Raw genomic sequence first — 25778 nt, 5'->3', positions numbered from 1 at the left:
TAGCTTGATCAGAAATACTATTTTGAAGAATGTATCCTGCTTTTGTAAGTTACTTTCTGTAACTAAGGACTAAGGCCCATTCCCAAACCACTGGCATGAAAATAAAAGTTTATATTGGCTTCAGTGAGTGGGACCTGAAACCTTTAAGGGTCCAGTCAGCCTTAGGCTGACAATTGTCCAGAGAATGGAAACACACCCCTTTGATGCTTTTGAGCCTGCTCAAGGATATGTCCTGAGTTCACGCCTCAGATGAAAATGGACTCTTCCCTTGCATAATAGCTGTGCAGCTCACCCAAGGGCCTCAAGGCAAAAAGGGCATGAGCTCAACCTGGGGGCCAGAAGAGGAGGAAAACAGAAGATTGATGAAACCCAGGAAAGATGTGTTAAGAACAACCTTTGGAAAGTAAAACTAATTCTATCCCAGGTTAGGATCATTCTGTGTGACGTGTTAAATTCTGCTATAGGGTACTCCTCGTTGCAGTTTTCTACAGCCCTCACTGTCTGACACAGTTTGGTGAAGAATGAGCCATATAACCTACAGGTATATAAACCTAAGGGCCATGTTTGGCTAGAGGCTGTCACTCTGAGCTGTAGTAACAAGCTACTTCTGTTCTGATCAAAACTGTATTCTTGTTATGCCATGATGCTGGTGGGATTGTTGTTTGGGCTTCATGAAGCCACAATTAGACCATGTGGGTGGGATGACTAAGTCCAGCATGACCTCCGTGACTGTTCTTGCCTCAGCTCCAGTCATCAAGGCTGTGAAAGCAAATAGGTAATTATATGGGTTTTGAATATTTCAAGTGTGTATCAAGAACTTCTCCCAGTGCTGTAGCCACTGCAGGTTGGGCAGTTTTTGTCTGAGCTTACTGAATGTGGTACATGCTTGAGAATATCACTGGAAATTACTTTTCTTTCCTGCTGCAGCTGAGCTCACAGATCAGAAATTCATGGAGGAAAAGACTCCATCTCCCTTCCGTATGAGAAAGGTGCCCTTCAAAACTGCCACAGAAGAAGTGATTAATTTCTACAGGTTGTAGGGATGGCCGAACTGCTTCTCAAGTACTTTTTCTTTCTCATCTGTGAGGCACATGATTATGGTGGGTTACTGCTGAATTCCACCAGTTACGTGAGATCCCATAGTATGACCATGATGTAGGATGCTTGAGGAAAACAGGCATGCAGATTATCTAGGAAAATTTATTGTAAGAAAATGCCAGGATCTTGTAACAGCACATTTTTGTCATTTCTTGTTCTGCCTGATCAATTTGGCATTTGGTTTCAGCCTGCTAAACATCTTTCCATGTGGATTCAGCATCCTTGTGAGGAAAGGTCAGAGACAGGCAGAGGAAAGGAGCAGCACCTAAAAGCCTGAAGAGGAATGGGCTCATGGACTCTCACTCCTGTGAGATCCCAGGGAAGGATCTGTTTATATAGGTATGTAGCTCCCAACAATACTTATTACCTCAACACAGTGGTTTTAAAATGGGAGAACAAGATTATATAGAAGCATCACAGTGCCTAGAGAAAAAAATTAAGTAAGCAACAAAATGCATATATTGCTGCTGGTTTACACAGAACCATATGTGAAATTCATGGCAAGTAGTCAAAATTCTAATTATCCTGAGGATTTTTTTTGTACTTTCGTATTTTTTTAAAAAAGTTGGTTCGTTTCTTTACTGTAACTGTTTTCCTGGCACACAGTGCCATGGTGACATTAAACATTCTGAGGTGAACCTGAATTTCTCTGCAGCGGTTGTAGAAGTTAATTTCTTGCCTTTTAGCCATGGAACTAGAGCTCCCCAATACAATCAGTGGTGAAACACGAGCATGAAACACATTAAGAAAACACACACTCCTACACATACCAAGAAGGACAAATTCAATCCATATCTGCATGAAATTCTTTGGCTTAAAATTAAAAGCCTCAAGAAGAACCCGATTTAAAACTACATTGTGGTAACGTTCTTTATTCAGTCACCACCAGATGGAGTAACGTGCCAAGAAACAGGACCTTAACCTCTGAGGCAGAGAGACTCAACCACTGAGTTAACAATCAGGAACCTGTTTTCTACTTCCACCTGTGGTAGAAACCTTCTTGCTGCCTCTGTGCAAAGTCTCTTCCTAAAAGTCAGGACTCTAGTCCAAGCCTATTATTTATCCAATTTCTAAGTTTCTGAAAGTTGGTTGAATAAGACAAGGACCTCCAGGTACCTCTTCAGCTTTTTTTTTTTTGGTGAAGGGATGCAAGACGAATCGCTTTAGAGATATTCAGTGTGCAATAACTGATGGGATCAGCAACTTTCAAATTTTATTGTGCTTTTCATGCAGAGTTCATAAAGACCAGACGTCTGTAACACTTGCAGCCTCCTGAAACAGTTTCCTGACTGTATTGCACAGCCTGACTTTACCTCTCCCTCACCTGTCTTCAGATGGGAAATAGAAGGAGTCTATTACAGAATTTGTCTAAGAACAGAACTACAGGTGGCCTGCAGACAATGGGAAAGAACATATGTTCTTTTGGGCTATTTTTGGTAGGTTCCTCCAGTATTAGGGTTAAACCATACTTCTTTTGCTGAAGAATTTTGGCACTGTAGCTCTCAAAGTATGTTCCACAAAAGCATATATTAAAAAGTGAAAAGGTTTTGGAAAATATTAAACTCTTCTTTAAATTCTTTTTATGATTATAATGATTATAACTAATAGTTCTGTATCTTCCAGAAGACACAGAATAATTTTACTTTTTCTCCTTTTTTTCAGTCTAGAACCTAGGCAACTCTAGAAAGAAAACACCCCAGTGAAATAAATACACAACTTTTATTGAGCTTTGAGTCTGCATGTTGACAAAGAGGTTTTTTTCCCCCTTGTTGTGTATCTTATCGATATTATTAATCCTAAAAGCAGATGGGGCTGACTGTTGTAAGGGAGAACTGGCCTGTTACAGCTCTACTTTTACAAGTTCTTCTCTTCATTAACTCTTTTAATCTGATTTCAGCTCCATTCAGGTTTCTCAGGGCAAAGCTGCTGGAACATGTCTGCATTTTAAGACAGCAGTCTTCAGCACATTCATAAGTTAATACAGAAGTTAAAGCTGACCCTAGCTGTGATAGGCCTCTCACCAGTCAAGCACCACCCTTCCTTTCCTTCCTCTCAAACAGAGCAGCTCACTTGTCAGAATGTACCACTTACATACCAAAATAACAGCCATGGCTGAAAAATCCCTACTGCCTTTGTATTCCATTTCACTCACAACCCTGGACATGGGAAAACATAGAACACTGAGTCTAATGGCACACTACCACAAAGCATTTGCAAAGGCTAAATGGTACCAGCCTCCAAACCCAGTGTTCTTAGTATAGTTTAGGTCACCTATCAAAGTTCTTTCCTTGAGGCTGCAGGAAGCCTGAACAGTCCCACTGCTTTTCTGCAGTGCTCTCCCAACCCCACCCCCAGCCCCACAATGTCTCAGACTCTGCCAATCCCACATACTTTCCACAGAATGAACTATGAGGTACATGGGCTTTCGCTGTTGCATAAACACTGGTTCATACTGTGCTAGCAGTTCTGGAGCTGCAGTAGAACTAAACATTTTCTCCAAGCTCCAGTCTCACCTGTATACCTCTTCAGCTAATCTGTGTTCCAACTCTGCAGGAATTTCAGTTTCCTCCCTTCAGCACTCAGGCTTCTACCTGGCTTTGCCCAACTCTGTGGTTTTACACTTGGCTTCCTGATCATGTTCCCTTAGACTAGACAGTCATGGGCACAAGGAGGAGCATGCCGGACACTTGGTTTGTGCAAGCAAGATAAGGTCCAGAATCCAGCTCAATTAAACACTAGTTTTGGACAGAGCTGTGGTACTACTGTAAGTCCCCAGTAGCAAGGACAAGGACTTAAAAGAGGGGAAAGAAAAAAAAAAGGGAAAACAATCATATATTACAGACTAAAAACTTGTAAACTACTTGCCAGTTCTGGGCTTCATTTTTTGCAGGTTCCCAAGGACACAAATCAAAACTGGCTTAGTCATATTACTTCAAACTGAACAGGCAGTTAATCTAAACAGAGTATTTACAAACTTCCCAAACTGTAACAAACAGGAAAAAGCAATGTCCTGAAAGATAAAAGTCAGATATGCAGTTAACAAGTCAGCAGCAGACAGGAATACTTAACTTAATCTACTGATCAGAAAAGCACACAATCATAGTGTACTTGTATTTACATAATAACTTCACCATAACATGTTACTTGAGAAGAAGTATGAAGGATAAGAAGGGCACGGTAGAGAAAAAAGTATGTAAATGGTTCAGCCTCAGTAAATGTTATTAACCTTCTTCCTCATTCAGGCACACACAGCTACTGTGCAATGTCCTGGACCACTTCCAGAACACAAACATGAGCATTCCAACTATGTGCTGACAAGATACACACAAGCATTTTGAACACAGATTATCACTGCTAATAATTTCTGCCATCTTATCCACTTTTCCCCTTACATTTTTATAAATTGTACATAATTTAAGCCTATATAAAACAGTATTGATTTTAGAATTTATTATTCCTAAGGCAAGTGAAGCATTGATGAGGCTATTTGGGAATGAGAGAGGCAATTAAAATATATTTCCAAGAACTAACTTTCAGATAACTGTAGTAACTAGACAGACAGAATTCAAACAGCAGAGCAATGTGATCCACAAAAGAAAAAAAAAGCTAGTAAGATTTTTTTCCCCTAAGCAGTAACAAAAATGGTGAAAAGCTCATCCTAATTTGAGATTAATAAAACTTAAATCAATTTCAATGCAACTATCTTAAGGAATGAGTTCAAAATATTTTTAGAAATGATTAAAACATTTATTTATACTATATTCTTAAGTGTAGCACTTCCTTTGTGAGGTCTCTGCATAATAGTTTCATTAGGTTTTCAGTTAAAAAAGGCGCAAATACAGCTGCAAGCATAAATATACCAAATTACTAGCAAGTTGTCATACATTTATGTGATAGCTGTACGTAAAGAAATTTCATAGGCCATAAGAGAAAACTCATTGTGGGAAATAATTAAAATGGACAATTCAGAAAACTTTACAAAAATACTTCTTTTTATTAAAAGCAGCAATTTCAAGCAGAACAATACACAGAATGTAAACATCACTAAGTTCAGCTCCAGCCTGCTGAACCTTCGAGAAAGTCTACACTAAATGCATCTACTGTACTAGCAAGTTAACAGACTATATTATAATTTGAAAATATATTTTCTACTATGAATTAAGAAAAAGTAATTTATCGTAATCTGTCCCAGCGCCAGATACTGGCATCATCACACACAGCTATAAGGATACTACTATCCCTGCTAAAACTGGTCTGTCGAATGGCAGCAACACATTTAGGATGAGTAAGAGTCGTGCACCTATAAATAAAAGAAAATTATTCAGCTGCAATGTTAAATCTACACTTGCTACAACATTATGGAGCACTGTTTCACCAATCCCTTATTTATGTGACCTAGGAGGAACTGAAGGTCAGCAAGGTTATGGCCTGCATGGTGTATTTTGTATTCCAAATGTGGACTTGGGAAAGCAGTAGTTTAACTGTTCAGCCACTGTTGCTACTTATCCACCCAATTTTCACTCAAGAAAAGATTGAAAGCTTATAGAATCACATTATTTAGGACTTCATAGTCAATGTTATTTCCCAGCAGTTAGGAATAAAATATTTTAATTGGGTGATTAAAGACTGCAGCATTTTCAGGAACTCCATACATTAATGTGTATATGCACATATTTACATGGATTATATATAAATATATATAAGTATGTATAATATATTATATAGGGTATATAAAAATATAATGCATATAGTATTTTTATATATAGCATATATCCACTTAATACACAGTGGGTTTTGGGAGTGGGTTTGTTTTGGAGGTTTTTTTGTTTCAGGTTTTTTTTTTTTTGCATTTGTATGTTTAGCCACATACAAAGCTATCTATATGCATCTATCTATCTATCTATATGTACACACATGTGTACATATATTTAAAATATACACATATATTTAAAATATATGCTGTAAAATTGCCTGGCCACACAGCTGAGGAACTGGAAAGCCACACTGTTTGCTCCACATTGTGCTCATTACTCTGTCCTTTCTGCCCTGTTCACACTCTCATTACTCTAGTCCTCTCACCTATCTTGCCTTTGCCATGTGCTACAGCCACCCAGCACATCTTCTCTTACTTGCTTTGCAAGACTTCCGCCCAATTAGTTTGTAAGCCCTATGACAAATCAATTGTCTTCTACTATATCTACACATGGTACACAGCACAATATGAATGGGGCCTCTTGCCACTTCTATAATGTAAATTATAAATCAGTGAAAAATGATAAAAGTTAACCTTCAGGGGCTCATGTTTATTTACCTACTAGATATAATGGAACATAACTAATATTAAACTAGTATTGAAGAATTTCTATAGTTATCAGTAAAAGAAAAAGTAAAGTAACCCAACTCCCCATCTTAACAAAAATAAAGTACTCACTTGGCTTTATGAGGATCCTCTATTTCTAAATCCCAAACATAAAGTTTGCCAACCTGATTGCCCAAAGCAAGCATCTTTAAAAGAAAGCAGAGGATAAAGAAATTTTAAAATACTTTCTCAAAGAATGAAATCAGAATTTTATAAAGGCTCTAGAGCTAATAATTTGTGCATGAATGTTTAAACATGAATGACTTAATGAGTTTGTTGGAGGAGTTAGAAAGGCTATAAAATCTGCCTCCTCTCTCACATTTTATCAACCCCTGCAGATAGGGGAGGAATGTAACAGTAACCATACCTTTAGTGGAAAATAAGTATTTATTTGGTGGAATTTTTTTCTATCAGGCAGAACCCAGAATGAAAAAATCTGGAGCTCCTCCACCTTCATAGAAAGGCCCTTATAGCAAACCATTCTGTTTCTTAAGTGTCACATGAACCAAGACTTTTCCTATGCCCATAAACATGGAATCAGTGAAAAACTACGCACCTTCAAACACAGAAAAGTCAAACCTGACACATACCTTTTGCCAGAAATCCATTGAAAATCTCATGTACCATATGTCACACTGGCTGTAATCAAATCTCCCAAGAATGGTCACATTGGACTCACTGGGCTTGATTTTATCTATATCATCTTCCATCTTGCCAGGCTTCCAGCAAACAATGGCATTTTCACAAGACTGGAGTAAAATAATGAAAAAAAAGTCACCTATATTTACAATTTATACTGCACAATCAGTCTAACTATAACTCTAAGCAAACATTTAATCTCACAGCTTCCCCAATGACATTACAAAACGTACAACCAAAAATCTCACCTCTGTCCTTAGATCACAGCCACATCACCAACAATACATCACTGTCCTTCGCTGGGAACCCGATACCCTCACAGCTTTGCCAGGCAACAGGACTGTCGGAGCCCTCCCTCACCCACTTCAGAGGAAGTCAACCAGATGTGCTTAAACACAATTTCATAAGCAGCTTAAACTCATCTTGATTTAAGGATTGTTTACCCAATCCCTTTGACTAAAAGGACTGTGCACTCACCAATTTCTGGCATCAAGGCAGTTGGACTGCCTGGTTTAACATCTGCAAGCCAGTGTTACTAGTGGACACAATACATTAGTCAAAGTTACTCCATTTATGGTAACCCTCATCTCAGCCTTTAGCAGCAGGATTCCTAATCAGCATCTGTAGATTCCCTTTCTATAGGTTCCATGCAGATTATGGTTAGCTAGGAACCCTGTACCTTTAGCAGAGGTACAACTGTAGTAATAATTTTACTTTTTAAGTGTAAGCTGCTTATCCACACAGCCTGACAGCTGACAAAACTCACAATACACTCCACAAATCATTTGACACAGGACAGTAATTTAACCTGACTCAAATGCTAGTAAAACTTCTATTGTTTAGGATCCTCAAAACAAGCAAATAAATGTAATGTAGCTGAAAAAGCTGCAACATTACCTTGGAAAGAATTAGATCTCCCAACCACCGTACACAGTCAACATAGTTTCTATGTATGTCTCTCGTAGAAAAGTCAGGAAAGTGAATTTTCTGGGAAATAAAAGGCCTATAGAGAAAATTGCAAAGTGAGGTTCAGAGAAACACAGAAGCAAAAGTCTAATTTTTAATAGCTGGTTTTAACATATCTCGATGTTAAAAGAATAAGCCCATCTTTTCTAACAGTTTTATAACAAAGTAGATTTCATATGCTGATTTTTTCTTTTTAATATTAGGAACAGTCCCTGTTCTCATCCTCATTGCTAAAGAAAAAACTAGTTTCCCATGTACAAGACTGTGCAGAGACAGTGCTGAGCAAAACCATTCCTTCAGATGCTGAATACAGCTCCTGTCACCAAATACTTCAAGAATTAAGGCTCAGTTTTCTTGATGCTGCCTCTGCAACATCTAAATTGTTAAATAGAAATGCACACTATTTAAAAAAAATCATCATTTTAAAAAAAGCACGCTAAAAAAAGCATCATTTAATATTTGGTAACATTACCAAAAAAAGCGAGAGTATTTTCACAGCTAGTCTCATTGCTGAACATGTTCACTGTGTTTTAGACTCTTCAATTCTCTCAATGGTTTAACTGGAAGTTAAGATTAAAAAGTTGAGGAACTTCATAAAGGAGGATTTATCTATCATGTATCTAATTGCTATGTTTACTTGATAATTTACTCGATAATTTACTCATATCTGAGGTCAAATCAGAGAATGATGAAAATGAAGGTTATTACTATGTAAAATTGTCCCCACCCCAAAGTCAAATAACATACAATAATTAACTACTCCATATAAAACTATTTGCCACATTTAATTACATGGATTTGATTCCCTTATAGAAATTTTAAGATGATGAAAAAGGCACTGACAACTTGAAACACATGAATCACAAGCCTAAAGATAATAATTCTAGACATTTTCTAGTCGAGCAAATAAGAAATAATTAAAGTACTTAAAAATAAAAGTCTCAGAATCTGAATTTAGTAAAATTTCACTGAAGCAAATATCAATAAGACACATACTCTAGAGAGATTTAGTACCCAGCACAATATCTAAGTCACACACTATTCCCAAGAACTCCCAATTTGGAAAGGAATTAACCTGGACCATTGATAGGAGTATTTATGTTTTGCAAAGACAACCAAGAAGATGAAGACTACGTACCTGTTGGTTTTATTTGGGTTGTACTCATAAGATTCTTTGATAGCATTAATCATTCTCTTGGAATTAATTCTCCAGAGTTTTAGGGAGTGATCCATCCCACAGGACATGATTTTTTCACCAAGAAGATCATAATCCTACGTATATAAAATAATTTTGAGCACCCCCAGCCTACACTGTATTATATAAAGTCAGATTTTATGCCATCATTTCCATCAAAACAGCATTTTCTGTGTAGAGAATGCAATAAAAACTGCATATTTCAAACAGAAAAAACTAAGAATGTAATCCAGCTCACTGCAAAGCAGCACAGCTTCTTGATAATTACATTTACTCTGTCTCAAGAAAGAGAGGCATATTCAACAGCAGTGACAGACAATGAATCTACAGCTAATTCTCCTCTCTCAGTACAATCCATAGAAGAAACTTTGGCAGAATTCCAGGGCTACAACACAGGTGGATAATACATATAGTGTCAGGTTTCCTAAAGATGCACTCCTCACCCTTCAGGTCACACAACAGGAATGGAAACAGTTTTTAAGAGCAGTGTATTAAAAGTTAACTAATCTAGTTGATATTTGCTAGGTATCAGTGACTGTGAACAGCCACTGAAAAACAGTTTAACTGAAATAACTTCTTTCCTTCACTACCATGTCTCTCAAGGTTTATTTGCTTATGCTGCTTTGACTTAGTAAGTCCTCAAGAACTTCAAAAGTGTGACCTTCATGAAAAGTTTTTACTCTTTCTAGCCCCACTGACCTCTATTTTGTTTACTTCAAGGCTGCACTGTGAGAAAATTAGCTACTGAAACACATAGAAAGTGAGCACCTGTCCTGTCTGCAAGAGGTGGCCAGAGCAATCAAAACACCTTAGATTTAAACTTGTCTATCCCCTTAAAAAAGTATTTATGCACTTCCAACTGGGCTTAAGTAGTTAAAATATCAAAACAGTGCACAAGAGGATAAAAAGTTGCTTACTACCCTTTGTAAATCTAAATCACTGCCCCACAGTCTTCCACTTACTGCACTTAACACCTCATCCCTGTGCCCTTCTACTCCTCCAAATATTGCAACCAGCGTGTCTGTCTGGATGTTCCACAGTCTCAATGCATGATCTATAAAGAACAAATAAAATTACATGCTGCTTTTTATATGTACATTTGAATAATATATTTCAGCTTAACCACTTTCAATAATAGGTGTTCATGTAAACATCAGAAAAGTACTTAATTCCTCTTCGCTTGTTAGAAGCAACAGAACTGCATTAACTAAAATTGCCATTACAACTCAACTACTGTTAAGAGTAATTCTGCAATTGAGAAAATGTGCCCACCCCCTCCCCTAGGTACAGCTTCTAGCAAAAATACACTTGGACCTTTAGACCATCCAAAAAACAAACGAATATCTGATCTTGGATAAATATGCTTTTATTCAGCCTTCACTTAAAAATAGTCTTATGTACCAAAAAATGCTAGAATTCCTTTCAGCCATTCTAACATCAACATTCAGAAAAGTTCTGATTTTCCAGTTTTTTAACCTTTAAAGTGTTTATCAACCACCGTAAGGAGGGGAAAAGCTGTTTATATAGACAATATGTATTCCAAAGTCAATCAGACTAATCTACTTGTTTAAAGAAAGTTTTTACAACTTCTTATTAAAAACCTCTACTGTATTTCACATTTGGAAATGGGAACCTCTAGTGTATTTCTATTTTGGATTCCACAAGTATACTGCACTGAACTACAGCAACACCCACAGCTCCAGAAGGGACACAGAAGGCCACACAGTCCCAAATATTTTCCTCTTTTTCTATTAACCTCTCAGCCAAGCAGTTTTAAGACTTCAAGTACTCTCCTGCCTCATGCCTTCTCCATGATAGTACCTGGTCCAGAGACTGCACATTAAAAATTGTAGTACTATGGCCAATGTCAAAATGTTACTAAAAAGAGAACCCACAAATACACAGAGCTCAAGAAACTGAATGTTTACAGACCCACAGCACCAACTTGACAGCTGCAAGCATCAGAGAGGTTCCCGCCTCCTGTTCTCATGTAGCTTCATCAGTAATTCCAAATACACTAAAGTCAAATGTCCCCTTATGTGAGTGTTTCCAGCTCGAGCATTCCTGAAGGATAGCTCTTGTGGCGATCATTCCCTTACTTAACAAGACTGTCAAGACTAGGAAGTTGTGACTGTTAAAACTTTCTGGACAAGCCCCTAAGACACCATACCAAAAACTCCCTTCACTAATAAGCTTTTTACACAAAGTCCAACCAAAGCTCCCAAGCAAGAGAGAATCCAAGTATTTCCCCATGCACATGGTGGTGTCTTGCTGTCTGCAACCTTAAGACTTCCCCACTAGATGGCAACGTGATTCAGCAACTGGGAAAAATTTAATTCAACTGTAAGAAAGTAAAGAGGGAACCCAAGGCTCATGATTCTTCTTTCCTAAAAAGCAGCATTGTTCACAATGCACTTGCAACACAGGTGAAGTTATGATTATTGCAGGCCATGGATTTAATGATTACAAGATATACAGCCATAAGACAGCATGATTTGCTCTCGACTTTCAAGGTGAACTTGTTCAGTCACATTCATAAAAAATTCATAGAGGTTTTGGCCTAGACCAAACTTCAATCCAAAATATCCTGATTTATACAAAAACAAAGAGGTTTTTTTCCTCACCTTTGCTTACAGATAAAAGAAGATTTGGATCTCTTGGATGGAATTTCAGTTCATTGATTGCATTTCCATGGCCCACGTAGTGCTAGGATAGAATTTAGAGACCAGGTTACCATCTGCCCTCATATTTACACGTACTTAGAAGACACACGTTTCATGCCTTACTGAAACACAAGCTGTATCTCAAAGTTGTAAACACTCACCTTTATGCACTGCATTGTAATAGGATTAATTATCCTAATAATACCCCTGGACCCTGCCACAGCCAAAAGAGGATGGCTTGTATTGCTGTCATATGTCCACGCACAGGTATAGAAATTTTCATCTGCCTACAACATCTTATGTTGAGGAATACAGAACAAACAAGAGATTTATTTTTCAAACAATGTGATTTTATTTTAAGTAAACCTGTTGCTATTTTATCCAAGTGCCCAGGAGTCTCTGCTGGACCAATTAAGAAAAAGACACATATTCAATTATACAACTGCAAATACCAGTAACATCACCTTTTCTACAGAGGCCAATTCCTCACTTCTGTTCCATAACATACAAGGAACATCTTCTCTGTTATGGCATCACCTTTGAACCTCTTTCTCAAAAAACATCCAAAGATTGGGAATAATGAATCAAGACTGAGTTCACAAGTTACTGACTTGTATACTGCAAGTGATCAACACGTTATTAATGCTTCAGAGCATAAAACCTATTTCTTAGTCTTTAAACCCAGATTCAACTCATAGAGAAAAACTGAGACCACTGTAAAGCAGTAAAACATTATACAAATATTAGTGTTGGGAAGATTAAACTGATGGAGAATCAGTTTTCATATATTTTAATACAGCATGGTCCATGAGTCTGCATTTTTAACATTTTTTCAGTAGGAGGGACTGTAGGATGTGGGAAAGAGGCAAGACTTGAACCTAACATAAGGAATGCACCACATGAGCAAACTTTTGTATGCTTTTTCCTAAAAAAACTCTTAATTTTTCATAAAGAAAAAGGAAACACATGAGGTTTTAACTTAAAAGGATACATCAGCATCCACGTAGGACTGCAACAGACGGATTTCTCCTTGGGAATGACATTCATATAAAGTAACCTGGAGAAAAAAGCAAAACCAAAAAAGTGTGAGAGACTGCTGCTTATTTGTGATATTTCAAAAGGAAATCATATGCACCTGTGTATTGACTGCCTTATGGGGAGAGATCGTGTGCTTTCTATGGTTTAGATCTCATCCATTATCCATTTGTTTTCAACAGGTAGAAATGTTTCAGTAAAGCACCACTCCAGGACTTGTCAGCTGTCCTTCCCAGATTTTAATGTCTATTATTTGAATTGTCTTAAGATAAACTCTTGTTGGAATCAGTTATTGCAGCCATCTCCAACATGACCTGGTCTTTTAATGAGTCATTGATCCTTTGCTTAAACTTAGTTTAGCACTTTTGGTGACCTGCCAGGTGGAACAAACCTAGAAATAAAAGGCTTGTTTATTCTCAACACTCACAAAGAATGCATTTCAGGAGTAATTTTCAAGACTGAAATGACATAGATCCTGGTTCAGAAAAAGCCTATAAACTCACTCCTCACAGGCCATTAATTTAGCTACTGAGCTGTCTAGCATCATTGCAGGCGGTCACTGCAGACAGTTCTCATCCTGTTTTAGAGTGTATGACCTTTTCAAGACAATAACATTTATGAAGAGTAATTTAGTTGAGAAGATACATTTATGCACCTTGCTCACTTATCCCACATGCATATTACTAAAGGATGTTTTCCTTCATGACATAGGTTAATTACCAAATAGCTAACACATGACTTCATAAAGAAACCAAAGGATGCAACTGTCCCAGACAACAGATGCTACATATCTTAGAAATAAAGCTGTTTATATTAAGTATTCTGTATCCGCACTAAACACAGGTAATGGGATTGGTTGGAAAAAGGAATGCATGCAGAACCACACGGAAGTGTGTATAGTGAAGAAAAGATTACTCACTCTGTTGCTGCCTACAGTGGCAAAAACAAGAGGATCACCCTCTTTACTGTGCCAGTTAAACTGGACTCCAAACAAAGGCTGGCCATGGTCCTCCTATAGATGGAAAGTAAAATTAGAGATAAAAAAACCAACAAAACCCACAGGCATATAATTGCTGTGAAATTCAGCTATGGTGGTAAACAGTTTAATTGAGAAGTTTCCCTCCTCAAACTACTGGGTTCACATTTAGTATAATTTCAGATAGTGAACAGTTAAAAAGGATAGTTTGGTAACATTACATTTTAACTTGGCTGTCTTAAGCGAGGTTAAAGGAATATTCTGACAAACACACCCCTTCCCTTTCTTTCCCCACCAAGCTTTTAAAAAGTAAAGGGGAAGAACTGTTGTCTCAGTTATGACCAGAAGCTGGCAGAACTCCCAGTTATATTTGCAGGTCTACTATTCTGTTTTGCAATTTTCAGCAAGGCAATCTCTGCATCTAAGGTCATATCTATACACATTTTATATCATTATAATTACTTCTACACAAGGATTTGTAACTTAATGGAGAGGAATTATTAGGACAGAGAAGAATTATACTGGTGTAAGGATGGAGAAGGGCCACATTTAATTATTTCATTACAGTTAGGTCTTGTAACTTCATCACAGACATGAGGAACTCTCACCAGCATATCACAATACTGCTGCAAAGTTCATGTCTACAAAGTGTTTTCAGATCACCTTCACAAACAGTTACCAGAGAAATGCCAAATATTATTTTTATACAGCTCACACCAGCTTAAATAGAGAGGGGCGGGGGGGGGGAAAGCAGATATGTTTATGAATTGTGATGAATATGGTGGTGCTTGTTAATAATTGATAACAGTATTTTGGCCTGTCCTGACAGGATGTTTTCAGCAAGAATAATGTTCACTAAAGTGCCTCCCCACAGGGGACTGTCTGGGACAGTGCAGGCAGGAAGGAAGTGTCTCATGACGGCTGTTAAGCAGCCCTCAAATGGCAATGCTTCAGAGACAACACAAGAAGTACTGGCCCTGGCAGCTCTGGCCTATCCAAGAACCAAAGAATAAATTCAAGGAGGGGGTGTGGCTAGGGAGACTAACACCACTCAGAAAAGGAAAGGAAGTCTGGAAAAAATTTAAAATAGCATTATTTACTGAGAAAGGCAGTATCTGTTATTAACAGACATATCTATAAGAGCTAGTAAGAGAAGGGAGAAAATCTTTCAGACATGAAGGCCTTCCTGCAATTCTTAAGAGAGGTAACAACTTTCAAAGCTGAATACAGATTAAAAAGAATCATTCAAAGTTTAACTCAAAGTATTGCCCATCACAACATAAAGAACAAACAAATGGATTTATGTGACGAGGGATATGGGATATTAGGAAAGGGACAAGTAGCCAGGTTATTAGTGACTCCAGGACAGAAGGAAAAAGCAGGTATTCAGCATCTGTAAAGCATCATAGTCAAATTAGAGATGAAGAATGAGGTAAACTGTAAGCCATAAAATTGCACACACAAGGCCATGGGTTTTTGTGTGCCATAAATCTATGAATTTTACTTTGTAGCCTCTATTTTTGAGTGTATTTAAGTCTTCTTTGAAGAGAGTGGTTCGGAGATCAAATTCAGAATGCCTAAGTTTTTCCATCAATAATTGGTTGGGTTTGAATTTCTGCTTGAAAGAGTTCATACTGGTGAATACTGAGGGCTTCTGACCTATCGCATGAAGGTAACACAGGTAAAATGCATGGATTTTTACTGCTTTATTACAGACACATTAGCAGGGTTTGCACTTGTTTTTCTGGAATAACCTTGTTCTCTGTCATGTGCCCTGGTTCTGATAAATTTAATGAAATAGGAAAAGTAAGAGCAATATGTTTTTCCAGCATAAGTTGCAAGAAGTTTCTGATTTTATATGTAGGACCCAGACTAAGTAGACCCGGGCTAAGTAGAGAGATACAACAGAGGGCTATACTGTTTCTACATTTTTATATTTAAGTACATACCTAAAGTATTTAGTAAGCTTTTTCAAGGAAAACCTATTTCCCTGGAAAAATTTCTCTGCAAGACAAATGTCTTTAATCTACTCACTTGACCCACACTATATTCCTCACACCAAATGCTACAGTGCTGCAGTCTCCAAGAGCACAAGTGTACATATTGCAGTTTTACTGGTGTTTGATGGATGAAGAAGCCAGGCAGAGGCTCTTGCAGAAAGAAGCTATGCTCCCATTTAAACTACCAATATCCTTACTGGCCAGAGACAGTATATAACTATTTTGAAAATACTTGTCTGCTCTAATTTTTGTCCCAACTACTAAATAATGAAGCAGGTTTTTCAAAACATTATACTTCTAGGTGCCATACATTATGGTTATGCTCAGATACCAAGTATGTCACGCAAATCTGACACTGGTTTGTACAGACAGAAGAGTGACATAGATGCTGGTCCAAAAGTAAAACTGTGATATGCCATCTTGTTCCTATGAATAAATATGAATAAAGGGCACAAATATGAATAAAGGGCACAAACCCCAAAGTACTCCAGTTCTTCATGCACCAGAGAAAGAAAGCAGGGGAGAAAACAGACCTACAATTGCTAGAAAAGTAAATAAATAATCCATCAATGGTTAGCTCTGCCCTCACTCAACACCAACTCGGGGTCAGTCAAAGAGTAAGACCAGATCTGTTTTTAGATCGAAAGCAGCGAAGTAAATACCAAGCCAACACAAAAAATAATCACCTGCGTGAATACATTTTAATACACTGTCACCCACACTGCCAGCGGGGAACCAACTAACCACAAGCGCATTTCCAGTTCCCAGAAGTGGAAGCAAGCCATTATGGGCAGTGGTTTTAGTTACCTTTCCTTAACACATCAACAAGATAGACATGGCATTGGATACTTATTCCCAGGTCAGGGGACAGCGAGGAGAAGCTGAGAGACAACAGCAGGCTGCTTACAACCTCTAAGCCACACCTTAGGCAAAAGCAAAGGGTAGGGCAAATAATTGCCTTGTTTTAAAGGGAGCACAACAAAGCAAAACACACACGGTTTTCATTTGAAAGATCTATCATCAAAACACAAATAGATGTATGAGGATGTGCAACTGTTAGCTGTATATGCTAATTTATAAACTCTACTTCCATTCATCCCACAGAGAGCAAAGATTTTTCAGTACATCTCACAGTAACTTAGTACTGCAAAAAGAAAAAATAAAAGTCAGCTTTTTATTTCCTGTCATTTTCCAAGTTATATTTTTGTTTTCTTGATGCTTAAATTTCACCCAAAATAACTTCCAAAGTAGTGTTTAAAAAGCATATTTAGCAAGTACTCAATTTTTCAGGCTGAATCATAACCATTTAACATTCAAAGCAGACAGTAATAGCCATATTTCTTTGTTTCCCCAAGGAAGAAAAGTAAAAGCAAAATAAGAGGGAAAAACCAAGAGTATGAAAGTAGAAAAACACATAATTTATACAACCCCAAAGAATATTAATTTCTTTGTCTTTAAACCATGTTGATCCTTCATTAACTTCAATACATGCATCTTACAGCATAGCTCAAAGACATATAAACTCAGGGATATATGCTGTGACATCCAAAGAGTCACCAGTGTCTTTCTAAATCCACATACAGCATTCAGTCATTAGAGTTTATCTTCACAGTATCAGCAAAATTGGTAACAGGAAAAAGAAAAGAAGAAAGGTTCAATCACAAAGTAAAAAACCAAATTTGGCTGCTACCTGGTCTTTGTCGTAACATGCACATCTATTATTAATTTCAGTTCAAAGAGAAATAGGGAAAAAAGCTAATAAAAATACCCACTTAGTTGAAATGCTACATTTACTCCCTCACAGCTTGATTCCACTTGCACAGGAATCTGTCCCCAGGCCCTGATCCAAATTCAGAGAAGTCAGGGACTGCTTAACGTCATAGGGCGGTCTTTTGGGTCACCCTACAAGTGGGGCCTGGGTTGAGAGTGAGGTGAGGGAATGTTTTGTTTTCCCAGAAGACACTTGAAAAGTACTAACCCTTTCTGTCTGCAGACAGAAAACAAATACGAGTTAGAAAACTCAGAATTTGTTAAAAGTTTGGGTGCCCAAAGGCCCACCTCTTTGTTTGAAGTATGACTTGAAGCCGCAAATAGCACCATCCGTGGGGGCGACTCATGCGAATCACAGGAACTGCTGCCTACCTTGGTGAAAACAAAACAACTTCCCTTCCTCCTACACCCTGAGAGGGCTGGAGATAATTTTTATACTTCAAGAACACAATGAGATCAATTTGTTTCCCAGATACTTTTGTCAGTGTAACTTCATATCGCAATTTCTCCCATGGCAAAGCTCATTTAGGAGGTTTCCATCATCCAAACCTCTCATCCTCTCCCACTCAGGTACCCCAGCATTTCAGTGAGGCAGCCCGAAGACAAAGTTCAGAAATGGCTACATCAGCGCAGCTCAACAGTCAAGCCTGGGGGAATGACAAAAACTTCTTAAAGCAATTCTGCAGAATTGCTTTCATATATGGAGCTAGCTGCATGCTAGCTAAATATAAAGTTTAACAAAACTCCATCTTGTTCCAGACATGATCTTTATTTAGAAATCTTATAAAAATCAAACCATAAGGCATATTTACAGCTTTTGCCCATAAATATCCCACACAAGGCTGAGGAATGAGAAAAAAAGAACATCCTGGTAGTGTAAAATAATAATGAATGAGAAAACTCATTCAGTCCACCAGACAGACACAGTCTGTCACCAGTGCAGAAAAAAACAGCAATATCCTAAAACACCAGAACAGGGAGTAAAGTCCATGAATCCACTTCTCTTAAGACCATTAGGTGCTGTGTGAGCAGATAAACACTACCTCGATCAGGTGCTAACGTATAATCACAACACTCACAATAAGTTAACCAAGTCGCACTATATAGCATTTATGATAATTGCCAGAGGACAGAAAATATCAGTACCTGATCTGGTAAGTGTGAGGAGAAAGCTACTTCAAAATTGTAGGCTCATTTTGTCTGTTTGTTTGTTTTTAAGATATTTCAAAAGGTAGAAAAATCTGTACAGGTTCTGTGCTTTGCATGGAGTTGTCACAGGTTTTGTTTTATTTGAATTTGTTTATTCCATTTCTTATATTTATCTCTGACATCTACAGCTTCAATGAAATACATAATTATAACATCACACATTACTTTGCAAACCTGTACAAAAATGGGGTTAATTACAGCACTACCTACTGTTTCCTATTTCTCGGTATCTTTTTTCTTCAAAAGTTCGGCTATTCCAAATAAGAGTAGTACTTCTTCAAATCAGCATGGAACATAATTGTTTACATATATTTAAAAGTATCTATCTTGACACTGTCTCATAGTCAACATTAACATTACTGCCAGCAAGTGGTACCCAGCATTCCCATGCTGAAGCTCATACATACCTACCTTTAGGCTATTTACACATTTGAAGGAATATTTGCACTTCTTTGACTTCCATTTTCCTTTCCCCCAGCTTTTTCTTCCTGGTGCATTAGGAGTGTTTGTTGGTGTATCAGGGCGTTCAGTGTTAGTACCGCTTTCAATACTAACGGCATCATCCTGAAAACATTCCAAATTATATAGAATGTCATAAAGAGATCATTAACGGCTGTATAAATTCAACTAATCTTGCAGCACTTGGCCTTTTTCCCTTTTTCTTCTCCTACATAAGAACGGGAGACCTCCCAGGACTTGGTGTTATTTAGACTCAAGAATTTAAATCTATTGCTAATATAACAGCATTCCTCTCTAGAAACAGAACGTGAATCACATGAGGATTAATCCAAGCGGGAGAGATGTGAACTGTGATCCAGTGAAGTTTCTTCAGAATACTGGTAGCTGCTCTTAAGAAAATGTCTAAAGATAAAGCAGCTGCTTCCCCTAGAAAATATCCTTGATCCAGATGAAATGAATACTTCTGAAGTACTGAAGGAAGAGTTTTGTAAAAAACATGATACTTGACCACACCAAGAACCAAGCCATTGTGAGGCTTCTGTACACCCTCAGCAGCATCAGTCATAGCACAGTTCTGCAGCAAGTCAGCACTGCCACCAGAAGAGGAAGTCCCACCTCCCTCTCTTGCTCTTTCATACAGATACTTGCTTCCACTAGAAGCTAAGTTCTGATCAGCTAACTAATCCAAGTGGCCCTCCAATCCTTAGCAGTCAGAGCTAAGATAAAAATGGAGAAATCTGGAAAAAAAAAAAAAAGGATACACAAAACAACCCGTCCAGCTGCTGAGCGATTTTAGCTCAGCTTTGGACAATGAACAGAAACTACAATTTCATGTGCAGTCTCACTGCAGGACACCACTTTAAAAGGACCTTTCCCTGCATTGCCCACAACAGCACACTTCACTCACAACTGCCAACCCTGTGCTTCCATAGGAGTACATTCAGCTTGTCAAAAATCAACTTTTCGGGGTTTTTTTCTGGCAAGGTAGTCCGTCCACTTTCTGTTAGGGTAGTGGGGGGAAAAAAGTTCATCCCAAAGCCATGTAATTTCTAGAGCTGAACTAAGGGGAACAGAGGCAGACAACAGCCTGTCACTGGAGGAGATTAAGTATAACATGAAGCTGCATTAGGAACTCCACTAGGAATACAGAATGAGGTCAACTATAAACATTAATACACCAATTCCCAACAAGCATTTATTCTTGTCCCAGTTTCATGTCTGTATCATCAAACACCTGTAGAGGTATATTGGTCTTTGTTTGCTCGACGATTCTGAAAATCAGGGTATCATGAGGAACAAAACGAAGAATAATGCCACACAAGCCTGTAAGTGTACTGCCCAAATCTGGAGTCATTCCCTTCACGTTGCACCCCTAAAAGAGCCAACCTTTCCCTAAAATGTGCAACCAAATTTAACAATTTTTACACTTCTCAGTTTCTTCTCCGTGACCCTTAAAATTTTCAGACTTTGCCAAATTGTCATCTCCCAAGCACATTTGCTAGCCAGAATTTTAATACTTGATAACACTGAACTTATCTCTGGACTAGCCAGATATTGTCACTGTAAGAACACCAGGTACCCAGTGTGGCGCAACTACACCAGGTATCTCCAAGTACCACATAAAGGACAAACATGCACAGATACCTACGGAACAAAACACACCCTTTCTTTAGCTTTTCCAAATCAACACTTCATGTTGTTATTATGTCAACTTTTGTTGTGTTTGTAATTTGTTGTTGCATTGCTTATTATGTCAACTTTCAAACAGAATCCCCCCGTCTTTCAGGAGTAGTAACAGTACTTCAGGAGTCCAGTAACAAGCTCTTGAAAAGGGAATTCCTTCACCATTGAGACAACCCACATGAGGGAATCATATAATCACAGAACCATTTGGGGTGGAAGGGACCTTAAAGATCATGTAGTTCCAATCCCCAGCTGTGGGCAGGGAAACCTTCCACTACACCAGGTTACTCAGAGCCCCATCCAACCTGGACTTGAACACCTCCAGGGATGGGGCATCCACAACTTCTTTGAGCAATGTGTTCTGTGGTTACTGATAGCCTAAAACTTGACACCAAATTAAACCTGAATGTGTGTCACCAAATTACACTTGGATTCACAAATGCTGCTGAGCAATAGAAAAACAAAACCAGTAGCAGTGGTGTGAAGCATCTTGAACGTGCTTGTCACCTCACAAGCAGCATTTCCACAGCCTGTGGAGGATGTGGTCCAGACTCCTCACTTGCTGGATAAGTGCCCTAACCAGAAAAAAAACCCCACACTGCATAAAACCAACAGGCAAATAACACCCTGCACACCAGTACCTACATAAAGTGACTGCTCACTACCTTAAACTAAGTTTACTTTTTAGATATTAAGTTATTCTATATCAAACACATTACCTTTGCTCTGAACACTAGAATTTTACCTAAGTTCGAGATTACAGTCCCCATCACCTGCTGCCTTCTCCTGTTGACAGGAGTTTATGAGCACCATCTCCTACTCCTCATTCGCCCAAGGGCTGCACAACATAAACTTGTGCCCCGTGTTACTTTACAACGTGACAGTGAAGACACACGATGCAAAACTGCAGGAATGATGGAAAATTCTGCTATTTTGCAGTAAAAATAAAAAAAAAAAAATTAAAAAAATAAAAAGTGAATAAAGTCTGACGTTTTGTTGCAGAGTTCGCGACAGAGCCCGCACACAGTTCGGGCCTCAAATCCTCCCTCACCCACGTGAGGCACAGCGACTGTCTCTCCCCCAAACTCTCCCCGCTCTCTTCCAGCGGGGCCTCCCTCCGGCGGCCTCGCGGGGTGGACCCCGAGTCGAGCCGGGGCGGGCGGGAGATACACTGACACCCCGCTCTCCCAGTGCCCCTCGTTCCCTCTCCAGCCAAGGACCGCCCCAGAGGGTCCTGGCGGGCAGTGTCCCCTCAGGTGGGGCCGGGGGGGCCGGGGGCGGCCCCCTTCCCCTCAGCGCTCCCGCGCGCCCGCCCCCGCCGCGAGGCCCCGCGCCCGCCGCGCGCGCGTGCGGGCACGCTCCCGCCTTACACCCCCCCCCCGCGCTCCATCCGCCTCTCCCCCCTCGCCCGGCCTCACGTTCTCGTCGCCGGACAGGTCCCCGGGATTACTGTTCTCGTCGCTGCTCAGCTTCTGCTTCTTGGCCGGCATCTCCCCCACCGGTGCCGCCGCCGACGCCGGGGCTTCTCCCCGCTCAGACATCTTCCCCGCCCCCCACCCGCCGCCGCGCAGCCGCAAAGCGCGGACGGCCAGGCCGGAACGGCTCTGCCGTAAAGCGGCCGCGCTGCCCGGGCGGGCCGGCGACGGAGCGGTCACGGTGCTGGGATAGCGCCCTTTGCTTTCCTTTTCTTCCCGCCGCGGGCATCCCACTCCCCCTGGGGCCTCAGCCTGGTGGTAATCCGCGTCATAAACGCACGGCAGCGGAGCGGCACTTACCTATCGCTGCCTGCAGCCCGAGCACGCTTGTGATAGAGAAACAAGCAGCCCCTGTCGCCACGTGTGTTACCGGCCTTTCTGTGGACCTCGTGCCTAAAGGGGGTTTTTTGTGTGTTGTCTTGCTCCACAGAAGTCCTTCAGTCTGAAAACAGTGTTTCCGGATAAGAAATGTAGGCTCTACTCTGCTGCTTGCTTCTGTACTCCCTGGCAAGCTCCTTCTGCAGCTGTAAATGAAATAACTGCAATTGCCAAGTTTTTATTTATTTATTTCAGAAACCACAGGTCCCAGAGTCATAATAATTATGAACAGTAAAAATCAAAACAAAAAAAAAAAAAGGTCTTCTAACAAAGAGGAAAAATAATCTGCCCTCAGGCACAGCATCTTATCTGCTTTTCTTGTAGGAGCAGAAACAAGTCTTCCCTCCCTGAGGGAGACATTCCAGTCTCAAAAATGCTTTGAGGGTAGTGACAGAGGTGAGCCGTGCCCTGTATGCAAAATTTCATTTCGCATAAACTTCAGAGATAAAGAGGGAGAGATACACTTCAAATGGTACATGTACTATAGTGTTAGCAATAAACAGTCTCTCTTTTCTTCTGCAGCACTGTAGGCTCCAATGAAGCATTACACAGCAAAAGGTGGTAGTTTACAATTAAAAGCTCTGCCCAGGTCTGTGCTGTGAGATCAAGGTTTTGATAAAAGTGTTTGTGGGAAAATATACAGGCTTGTTTTTGAAATATGACAGGATGTTTTTTTAAAAGACGGGTATCTTATAATTAAGACTAAATCACGACTGCTGTGGATTTGTTGAAAGAAGGGCAGGCACAAAGTTTTCAGTGGTGAGAGTTTTTAACTTTTTCCTGTGGGTGCCCTTGAGCTACCAGAGAGGAGACAGCTCACCTTCGTTGTGCAGTTGCTAGCTGACATGCTCCAGATGGCCAGCTGCACGTCCAACTCCACCGCTCATCTACATCATAAGGCTCAGCTAAATCATAAGGAAAGTGAAAGCCTCAGCTAGCCTGTTCTTCTTGGCTGGCATGCGGAAAGGTTCCTCACCCAAAATCAACCAGTTCAGTCTCCCTCACCAGCTTGCTCTGTCCAGGCAGGTCTATGCCTTCTCCTATCTTCCGGATGCTAGAGGGCTTCTTTCACCACTGACAATCCTGCTGGCCTCACTGTACACTTCTTAGTCTAAACCATTTGTCTTTTTTTGCTTTCTTGAAAGACATGAAATGCGGGTATCCCAGGGAGCGGAGTTTCCAAATGTCATAGTGCACTTCATCAAGCGTTTGTTTAAAGAATTAGTTGTGTGGTTGAACATAAGCTTGAAAGTTCAGATAATTTGCTTAAAAATTTGTACTCTGCTGAGATTCTCTTTGGAAAGCCTCTGTGCTTTTCTGTACCTCAGTTTCTCAGCAGTGTTATGGGAGAAGCATTTCTTACATCCTAGAGGGAAATTATGAAAAAAAAATTTATTTCTTATAGTTCATTAATTGTTTAATTAGTATAATACTGTTATATAAATACCATACATATATTAACTTAGAAGCAATAGGGCCCTTGACATAGTGCATAGAGGAAAATGGGAGAACAATAAAATATATTTTTTTTAAGTCTACAGTGAGTTTCAAGTAGTGATTTAGAGGTATCTTAAAAGCACATGGTGGGTACTTGAGAGGGCTGGATTTGATGTATCTATATATAAAGATTTTGCCAAATGTGAGTTCTCATGGGATTGCAATATTAAATGTCAAAACATTTACGGAATGCCTTGAAGACATGGGATCTTAAGAGACGTTCTGGTTTGGGTTTGTTGGGGGTTTTTTATGCATACCAGAATATTTCTGGATCATTCAGGGACATTGAAATACTTTTTGTATACGTGGGTTGAAAGTAAATGTCTCACTCCTTTCATTCATTCTCTTCCAGGCACAGTTCTGCACAGAATCATGGGATCATGTAGGTTGGAAGGGACCTCTAAAGCTCATCATCTCTATCCCCTGCTCAAAGAAGGGCAAGTTAAAGCCAGTTCCTCGAGGCCTCATTGAGTTCTGTTATGAGTACCTTCAATACAAGAGATTTTGAAGCCACTGTGGTCCCCTATTTTCAGTGTTTTACTAGCCTCATGGTAATCCTTTTTTAACTTGTAATTAGTCAGAAATTCACATGCTTCAATTTGTGTCATTTGCCCCTCATCCTTTCCCTGTGCATCTGTTTTCTTTTCATCCTTCCATTAGGCAGCTCCCTCCTTAGTTTTTTCTTAAGGCCAAGACTCAATTCATTCAGATTGTCATCATACATCATGAGCTCCAGTCCCCTGACCTTCATGGTGTCTCTCTACTGGGTTTAGTCCAGCATATCTTCTACTGGGGAGCTCAGAACTGGATGCTTGTGGTCTCACAAGTGCCAAAGAGGGAGGAAGAACCACTTCACTTACTGGCTAATAACTTTTGTTAGTAACAGCCTGTAGTGGTTTGAACCAGGTTTTCCCCCTGAAACTAAGAAAGTGGTAACCACCAGGGGGTGGTGACCCTTGGGGCTTGACCAATCAGTGCTCCTGCAAAATATAAACATATCTCTGGAGACCGAAAAAGAAGCAGTGGTACTTCTTGGGAAGAAGAGGTGGCCATGTTGTAGAGGCCACGAGGAGAAGGGGCTCCGGCCCCTTGGGGGCCTCTGCCCCCCCAGCCCCGGTTGGGGGGCTGCAGGGACTCAGAACTGAACTAAATACCTGTGTCTGAGATGCCGAAAGAGTTTTCTCCACTGCGAGTGGGTGACGAAGCAACAGAGACAGCAGCGTCCGAAGAGCAGTGGCAAAGAGCCAACTGATAAGGACCAAAAAGAGCAACACAAGCCGGTATGCAGCTAAGGCAGACACGGAGGTGTCTGAGGAGAAGGAAAAGCAGCAACAGAACAAGAGAACCGAGCCAGCAGCAGGAAGAGAGTTTCGGAG

At 39.7% G+C, this 25778-nt stretch overlaps 1 protein-coding gene and 1 long non-coding RNA gene across 2 annotated transcripts; one reads left to right on the top strand and one right to left on the bottom strand.

The window, feature by feature from the left end:
* Window positions 1–5069: 5069 nt before the first annotated feature.
* EED (embryonic ectoderm development) lies at window positions 5070–22617 on the bottom strand. The gene is made up of 12 exons (XM_027677551.1): window positions 22471–22617; window positions 19322–19474; window positions 13875–13967; window positions 12912–12977; window positions 12082–12207; window positions 11882–11963; window positions 10220–10311; window positions 9201–9334; window positions 7994–8099; window positions 7048–7206; window positions 6530–6603; window positions 5070–5398 (listed from the first exon to the last, which is right to left on the bottom strand). The coding sequence occupies exons 1-12, from the start codon at window positions 22591–22593 to the stop codon at window positions 5272–5274; spliced, it is 1335 nt and encodes a 444-aa protein (XP_027533352.1). The 5' UTR covers window positions 22594–22617; the 3' UTR covers window positions 5070–5271.
* A 20-nt stretch (window positions 22618–22637) lies between these two features.
* Window positions 22638–24895, top strand: LOC113964829. The gene is made up of 3 exons (XR_003533307.1): window positions 22638–23079; window positions 23230–23377; window positions 24755–24895. It is a non-coding gene; the product is annotated as an uncharacterized LOC113964829 (long non-coding RNA).
* Window positions 24896–25778: the final 883 nt, after the last annotated feature.

The sequence above is a fragment of the Neopelma chrysocephalum genome, unplaced genomic scaffold (assembly GCF_003984885.1).
Source record: "Neopelma chrysocephalum unplaced genomic scaffold, ASM398488v2 Primary Assembly neopelma1_43, whole genome shotgun sequence".
NCBI lineage: Eukaryota > Metazoa > Chordata > Aves > Passeriformes > Pipridae > Neopelma > Neopelma chrysocephalum.
Note: the sequence above shows the minus strand (reverse complement) of the source record. Positions and strands in the feature narration are given on the sequence as shown.

Coding starts and splice junctions, on each gene's coding strand:
- EED (XM_027677551.1), bottom strand. CDS start 22,593: ATGTCTGAGCGGGGAGAAGCCCCGGCGTCGGCGGCGGCACCGGTGGGG. Junction 12,208..12,911: donor AGTCCTACGTGGATGCTGAT/GTATCCTTTTAA, acceptor AAGATGTTGTAG/GCAGATGAAAATTTCTATAC. Junction 9,335..10,219: donor GGGATGAGGTGTTAAGTGCA/GTAAGTGGAAGA, acceptor TTATATACGTAG/GATTATGATCTTCTTGGTGA.